At 36.7% G+C, this 8452-nt stretch overlaps 1 protein-coding gene across 1 annotated transcript; it reads left to right on the top strand.

The window, feature by feature from the left end:
• The first annotated feature begins 432 nt into the window (after positions 1 to 432).
• LOC135651952 (tRNA (guanine(26)-N(2))-dimethyltransferase 1-like) lies at positions 433 to 8107 on the top strand. The gene is made up of 12 exons (XM_065172621.1): positions 433 to 722; positions 3386 to 3679; positions 3834 to 3921; positions 4022 to 4143; positions 5105 to 5244; positions 5321 to 5393; positions 5478 to 5566; positions 5667 to 5772; positions 5895 to 6107; positions 6852 to 7046; positions 7208 to 7285; positions 7620 to 8107. The coding sequence occupies exons 1-12, from the start codon at positions 618 to 620 to the stop codon at positions 7890 to 7892; spliced, it is 1776 nt and encodes a 591-aa protein (XP_065028693.1). The 5' UTR covers positions 433 to 617; the 3' UTR covers positions 7893 to 8107.
• The last annotated feature ends 345 nt before the right edge of the window (positions 8108 to 8452 follow it).

The following is an 8452-nucleotide window of genomic DNA, read 5'->3' as shown; positions in this document are numbered from 1 at the left end:
AATATCTATTTGGTTCAAATCAAAATGAATTGAGTTGATGTGGTTCTGACAAAGTTTCAAATCCTCAATCTTTAATAAGTGAGTATGATATATCAACATCAAATTAATATTTATAATATTATTTTATGCTCATCTATAATGAAATTATAGTTAATCTTATGACCAAATGAAACCTTATTAAAGTTGAATACAAACTAAGGTAACTAAATCTAGGTTAAAATCAGTAATAGCTACATTTCGAGGAGTTCGCAAATACCAACAGATGAAGGGGTGTATATGCAAAAGAATCCTGCAGCATTTAATTATTCTGCACATGTCTCCTAGCACTCGTCCATTTGTCTCCTACCACAAGGCGGGTATGTCTGGGGTAAATTATTACCGGGTAGATGAACTAATGTTCATTTTATATTTCAGTTGCGAGATATTGGCTGACTCTTCGAGTGCGAAGGATTCGCGGACGCTTGCGACCTGTAGTACTGGAAAAGAAGACGCTTAGGGTTTGACGACGGCCGCCACCTAAGAAGGATCTCCAGATTCCGCTGCTCGCACGGGTCGATCCTGAATCTCCGATCGCCTTGTTTCTGGTTTCGGAATCCGATAGATCGTGACCGGCGGAGATGGGCGACGTCGAAGACGAGCTCAGGGACTACAAGATCATTAAGGAAGGGGAGGCCGAGATCCTGATGCATTCCAGCAACACCGTCTTCTTCAACAAAGCCCAGGTGCCTGGCCGTCTTTGATTTCTTTTGCTCTTTCGGATGTGTTTGTTGGTTTTTCGTGCGTTCTTGGGAGCTCTTGCTTCGCTCGGTGTCTCGGTTGATGCCACGATTGCATTGTTTTGGTTGTAAGATATGCTTGCATTTGTTTCTTTTTTTAGGTTTAATCGATATAGTTTTGATTAGTTTGAGTAAACAATATTCCTCAAATAAACATAAATTAGATTCTTTTTTCTTCAATGTAGCACACCAAGAATGATTTTGCTGAAAACGTATATTTTATAGTTACATCTTTTGGGTGAAAGATGTCGTGTCGTGCTGTAAACGTATTAGTCGATTGTCTGTATGAAATTAAACATCAGAAACATCACAAAATTTTGATATTTGTTAAATCGAAGTACCAATACATTCTTTGAAAAATGTTTATCAGTCACAGGTTCAGTTAATTTTGGTACTTTTTTTAAATTTTAGCCCATTGGGCCCAACTAGTTAGTGTTGGCTACATGAATGTTTTGCTATCATTTCCGAGACACCTAGGTGATGAAGGTGAGTGATGATCTATATTGAAATCAGTTAAGATCCATATCCATGAGATTTGTTATGATGATTGTAAGTGACCTAAAGCAACCCCTCCACCTTTTTCATCCATGCTTGAGATTGGGATTTGCGGTGCTAGGTGCCAAATATAGATGTGAACTTTAATAATGTTAGTTACATTGAGGCCATCCTGGTGTGAGGTTGAATCTTTTAGGAATTCACTTTGTATGACCTTTTTGTGTAACCCGCACTGTCTATCAATCCTGCTTTAGAGGCACCTCTCTCGTAAACAACTTGAGCACCCAAAGTTACAGGACTTTCACTTGTGCCAATGTGCTAAGGGCCTAAGGCTAATTGCTATTGTGAAATTGTTTGTCATTAGGATATATGGAAGTTGGTGCTTTGTGTTCACTGTTACTGAGGCATGAACCAAGCGTATACAATAAATATCTAAGTGCAACTGGCCCTGTTCAGTTCAGTTCTTTAGAATGCTAGTATGTGGTCCCTACAGTGCCTTAAGGGTTCTCTACAAACATTTTCTTTCAACTCCGATCCAATTGCCAGTTCATCTCTTAAAATTTTACCCATCTAGTTGTTGCTTGCTACTCTTTCAATTTTACTGTCAAGAAAAGGTCGACACAGGATAGAGGTACTTTTGGAACAGCACCACAACATCAAGTTGCAGTTCCTTGAAAATATTATGGTGGAAAATTGACTTTTGAGTTTAAGAGGTTGCTCTTGAGTTTGTGGAATCTTGTTAAGTGGTTCTTGGCAAGTCAAAAGAAGATTGCATTTCCAACGGTGATTATCAATTCTGTTTGGTAGTGTCATGAGAGATATGGCTGATCAAAGAAGTACTTGGCCCAAAGCTATGATAGTGTTCATTGTACTTGTGTTGTACATGCCTCATGGATTTCAACAATGGAGGGATTCTGGTTTTGACAACTTATCGGATTGGTACAGTACTGAGATGTTGAACAAAACACTGATCTGTGTCACCCAATATCATTAAATAAAATAATAGAAAATAAAAAAAGAACAATGTGCTCACTGATACATAGCTAAATGTTTTAAATACCAGTTTTTAGTTGCACTTGTAAATTCCGGTTGGTACTTAGTAGTTAGTAGTGCAACAGATATTTTAAAGCATAATGTTATCATATTTGAGCTTTAGTGTCGGTAGGCATCGCTTAATCATCTCCAAATTGCAGAGACTAGCTAAGATACTTGATCTAATAGGACACTAGAAGAATCAAGTTTGAGCATTTCAGTTTTGTTTTGTAATTGTTTGAGAGGTATTCACAGATTCACATTGCTTTTGAAAATCGGAATACTTCTCTGTTTAGTTGTTTGTGAGGTTTGAGAACTTGGATGGTTGTTTTAAGTTTGTCATAGGACAACATAAATTTGATTATTGAACATCATAGAGAAGATGAAAATGGCAGACATACATGTCCTGGATGCAGCATGAACTCAAGTATCCCAGAACTTAAATTATTCTTTTTTTTACTTGTCATATATGTGTTGATACTGAAAACATTAATCCATTGTGAAGAAAATTCAAAGCACAAAAATCTTAATTGGAATGCAACAAGACTTAACCGGATATAAGTCTCATATTAACTAATAGAGAAAAATGATATAGTTTTTTGCTTGTTAGGCAGTCAAAATTTTAGCACTTTTCCCCCTCTCTACTTAGTTGAATTTAAAATTGTAATCAAACACAGTTACTATGCACAAAATTATTAAGCTTAGTTTAGAGTTCAATGCTGGTCTTCAGGAATTTATTTTGATATTGTCATAAATTATCATTTCTTGAAAATATTATTTTGATAGTTGGATGAACTCTTATTTGGCTTGAGAAGAAGCATTTTAATTACTTAGAGCTTGGGTTTCATGTCTGAATTTGACAGGATAAGCAACATTTTTGATCCAGTATCCAATCCTTAATTAATAACAGTATCTTTTGCTGTATGTTTAAGTGAATCCATCGTTTTCCACCTCATTATTTCTAATAAACCTTTCCACAGTTGTATTTATCATTTCATTTGTTTCAAGTTTCTGGTTTTCTCTGCTGTTTATGTCATCTTGATGCTGCAAACAAAAGTACAAAGGTTTGTTTCTTTCTTTAGGTCTACAACCGAGATATGTCCATTGCTGTTTTGAGGACTTATATTGCTAAGTGCAAGGAAGAGCATGATGCATATTTGAGCAAAAAGGGTAGACTAGAAAATAAGGTTCCTGAGGAAAAAAATTCTGGATCTGTTGCAAAGAACGACAGTATCACTCAGGATGCAGAGGCTAATGGAGATACTGATGTACAACAAGATCAATCTCTAGATGAGACAGAAAGTATTTCAGAAGGATTCATAAGGATGCCATCTTGGAAAGGTTCTCAAGAACTTAAGGCGCCAAGAGTCCTTGAGGCGAGTTTTTTTTTTGTATGAGTAATTTGGTGGTTTTCTGCTTTAACATTTTGTCTTATTGAGAGTCATGTCATTTGAGTTTCCGTCCCATGACAAAAAAAAAAAAATTTGATGCGTATTTTGTGTGTTCATGTTTTGCACTTCATATTGGTAGGCTTTGGCCGCTTCTGGACTAAGAGCTCTGCGATATGCCCGTGAGGTGGATGGAATAGGGCAAGTTATTGCTCTGGACAATGATAAAGGTATCTTTATTTTGGTTATATTCCAATGTTGCATATGATATAACTATTCAGTTTTAATCTAGTTTGGGGTTTTGAACCATAAAGTTTATTTTTGTCACAGCATCCATTGAAGCTTGCAAGAGAAACATAAAATTTAATGGTTCTGTTGCATGCTCAAAAGTTGAAGCTCATCTTGCTGATGCTCGTGTTTACATGCTCACTCATCAGAAAGAATTTGATGTGGTAAATTTTTGTTCAATCTACATGTGAAGCTGTTTTTTAAAATATTTTCTTTTAATTGTAAGTTTTTTCTTGCAATTGTAACTTTTAATGTGGTAAATTTTCATTCAATCTACATGTGATGCCATTTTTAAAAATATTTTCTTTTAATTGTAAGTGTTTTCTTGCAATTGTAACTTTTAATGGAGTGTCATCAAATCATAGAGATTAGAATGGTTGAATATCATGTGGTAGCTTAGCTGGTACCTAGATTTCTTGTACTTATGCTGTAGAAAATATATTAGTTGTAGTTAAAGTAAAATATATCATTCTACCTTTGTTCATACACCAATCTATCCAAGGCCTTGGGAGCTGATGTGAGAAACTCTGGTTTAAAGCAATTTTTGGATTAGTCTTCTTATTTCCATCCATATAAAAAGCCCTCTGAAGTAGAGGACCATGAATTTGTGGCTTCTATATGCTCATTCATATATTCAAGTTTGTTCAATTTCCATAATCTTTTGCATGGATCACATCTTGCAAGTTGCTTTTATCAAAATTTAGTCAATTATTCTTTTTTATCTTGTGGTTTTTGATGCTATATATTATGGTTTCTGGCATTAAACAACCCATGTAGCCCAACTAGGAGTCTATATATTATCTATAGAGCATTTGCAGTCAAAGGCCTCTATGTCAGTCTGTCAACTAGGAGGCCAAGGGGTGAAAGTTTGTTTAAGCCATTAGAATTTTCATAGTGGAAACCCTTTTCATGTGTCCATCATATGCGCTCGATGTGTCTGTTACATGGTCCAAGGATTATGGCATACTATCTGAAAGCAGATAGTCAGTGAGGATTATAGCAGAGTAACTTTGTTCGTTCTGGGGGCTGGTTTGGCTCATGATATATGTCTTGTTGGCCAAATCATGTTAGATCTCATTTACTTAATTGGAGACTTAAGACCTTTTGTTATTATTTTTCTTGCAGGTTGATCTTGATCCTTATGGATCACCATCTGTATTTTTGGACTCAGCAGTCCAATCAGTTGCAGATGGAGGCATCTTGATGTGCACAGCTACTGATATGGCAGTTCTCTGTGGAAATAATGGGGAGGTTTGCCATTCAAAGTAAGGAGTTGAGCATTACTACTGTACAGAAAGATATATTATTGTGTGAATAATCCAATTGTTGAATTCAAATTAGGTATGGTTCCTACCCTTTGAAAGGGAAATATTGCCATGAAATGGCTTTGCGGATCCTCTTGGCATGCATTGAGGTATTTCCATGTTTTGGTCAATAACTTTTGAACAATGCAATTGGGGTTTCTTTTTATTATTGATTTATCCTCTCCCAAATTCAGAGTCATGCAAACCGTTACAAGCGACATATTGTTCCTATCCTCTCTGTCTATATGGATTTCTATGTTCGAGTTTTTGTTCGGATATATACGTAAGTTACTTATTTTTTGCCCTAACATTGGATTATAAATCATACTTTCTGTGTTATCATATGATGCACTGTTAATTGATATTTATGGCCCAATACTCAGCTCCGCAAGTGCAATCAAAGAAACACCTCTTAAACTCTCATATGTTTACCAGTGTGTTGGCTGTGACTCTTTTCATCTCCAAAGTGTTGGGAGAACAATTAATAAGGTAAGCTGCCCACTCAGACCATTCGACTTGCCTTCGAAGATGTCTTATTTTTTCCCTAATTTAATCTATAGTTTTTAACATCTTATGCCTTCTGGTTCCTTTTTGTCTTATTGGATCTAAAGGACAAAAGTGTGAAATCTGCACCCGGATATGGTCCTGTGGTTCCTCAAGAGTGCAGCGATTGCGGAAAGAAATTTAACATGGGTGGTCCAATATGGTCTGCTCCTATGCATGACAAGGAATGGATATTTTCTATTTTAGCAAATGTCAAAGCTATGAAGGAAAGATATCCTGCTTATGAAAAAATTTCTGCTGTGCTAACTACTATATCAGAGGTGCCACCCTCTCTCTTAACTTAGTAGCTACAAAATCGTGCATTTCAGCTGTGATACCAAAGTAATGTTACTTATTGTGGAATTGTGATGCTTCAGGGAGATGACATCTCTGTTTGTTTTTGAATTTTATTTTGCCATGATCTTTCTTATTATTTCAAATTCATGTAAGTAGTTGTGTTTACTGGTTACTACAATTTTCTTTTTGCACAGTTTGCAACCTGTGGGAATATTGTGAAGCATTATGTATTCTAATTGTTGTTTACAAGCAAGTCTGGAAACTGGTCAAAGATGTCTTGTTCTAACTAAAAGACAAGCCCTATGCACTAGGCTCCTACTATATAGGTTTTGGGAGGGTTCATGTATGCAGTTTTACCTGCAAATACAGATGCTTCCTAGACTCAACCTGCATCCGTATTATTATTTAAGGACTTGCTATCAAAATGGTAGTCATAGTGCATGAAGCTCCTGCCAATTTAGGATTGGGAAACGGTGTACATAATCTTACATTTGCAAGCAAGGAGGCTCTTGCTCTCGAACCTTAACCTAGGTTGCAAGGGACTGAAACATCTAAATTGAGTGTCTTTTTATATTAGGTTGGTATACCCATTTTACTGATGAATTTGTTGCTGTTTAATCACAATTTTCATTATGGCATACTGGTTGTTACTGTTATTAACCTTCAATTTAAGTTACAGTTGTCATTGTTTAACCAGTCAGCTTAAGTTTATATTATGTTATGTGCAGGAATTACATGATATTCCTCTCTTTGTAAGTCTCCACAATTTATGTTCGACTCTCAAGTGCACTTCCCCATCTGCAGTTTTGTTTCGTTCTGCAGTGCTGAATGCTGGATATCGTATCTCAGGAAGTCACGTGAATCCTCTGGGGCTGAAAACTGATGCTCCAATGGATGTTGTTTGGGACATTATGCGTTGTTGGGTAGTTTTCTTATCCTCCTTTTTGTTACCCTTGATGATGTGTGTCAGTGTGATTTTTCTTTTTCCTTTTTTGCGACTATTCTCACTTCAAGTAGCATCTCCATATGGTAAGTAGTTGCAGAAATGTGTTACATGATGATGATTTCTTGCATGTGTTTCCAGGTCAAGAATCATCCCATCAAAGCACAACAAGCAGACAAGTCAGGAACAGTGATACTGTCCAAAGAACCAAAACTACAAGTATGTTGCTTTCTTTCTGTAGCTTGGCAGCATTTCTTTCCTTAGCTTATACACCTCCAGAAACACTTTCCAACTTTTGAGCCTGCGGAATTTGCCGCAAAGTTGAATTCTAGTGTAGTTTTGATGTCAGTTTCTTTTTTCCTACTTTCTCTAGATAAAGTTAATTAATATCTTTTGTAGACCAGAAATTGATTTCACCTTGGAGAACAAAGAAGTTGCACCATGAAACTGCTTGATGAATTTTATTGAGCTTACATTAAAATGCCTATTCTAATTAGTTCTTGAGGCATTAAGAACTATCTCGTGGTTGATTATGCATCTTTTTATGTTGCAGGCAAATTTTGCTCGAGCAGCTGCTTCACTCAGCAAAGCAAAAGTCAAGAAGGAGGTGAGGTATCTTCCAAATCCCGAGAGGCATTGGGGCCCTAAGGTTAGGGCAGGTAGGCAAATTACAAGCAAGCACTGCTCTTTATTGGGTCCAGATGTAGTGAGCGGGTCTCTAGACCAAGAAGCTGATGGATCATCTGAGGCAGTGGCAGATAAATTAGCTGAAGGACCTGCAACGAAGCGTCAAAAGACTGTCGATGTGTCTGCATCACAATCATGATGACATTTGGTTGTCGAATGATGATGTTTTTGAAACTTGGTTGTGCTAAATTAATCCAATGCCAGTTCACGTCATAGTTTTTAGTTTCCCTGGTTATCCTGCTACCTGAAGGGTATTGGAGAAAGAGGAGCATGTAAGCAAAGCTGATTTGTGAATTCTTGTCGAGTTCAATTTACAAGTTTTGACCGAAGCAAATTAAATTTATGATTCTTTTAGTTGCTCTGTGACTGAGTTGTACATTATTTTAGACTCTGAAGCTATGTTCTCTATTTTAATTTTAAACTATCAAATAATCACTTGCTATGTTTGCATGGTTTCTGATGTGCACTGTTGATGCTTCTCACAGAATACTATTTGCCGCAGCTGTGATGGTTTCCAATACATAATAATTCTCGATGCCCAGCGGTTCATGCTGACATGGGTGATGGTGATTGAAGTCTGACAGTCCTGATAGGTACGCCTTATGTTACTTTGCTTCATCTCTTGGTGCTCTGTTGGATATCCTCTAAATATCCCTTGGAATTTACTCCCACCCGGTCATATCCCAAAAGGGGGTAATG

The sequence above is a fragment of the Musa acuminata genome, chromosome BXJ3-10, assembly GCF_036884655.1.
Source record: "Musa acuminata AAA Group cultivar baxijiao chromosome BXJ3-10, Cavendish_Baxijiao_AAA, whole genome shotgun sequence".
Classification (NCBI taxonomy): domain Eukaryota; kingdom Viridiplantae; phylum Streptophyta; class Magnoliopsida; order Zingiberales; family Musaceae; genus Musa; species Musa acuminata.
The sequence above is the reverse complement of the archived record's forward strand: the minus strand, read 5'-3'. Positions and strand labels throughout refer to the sequence as shown.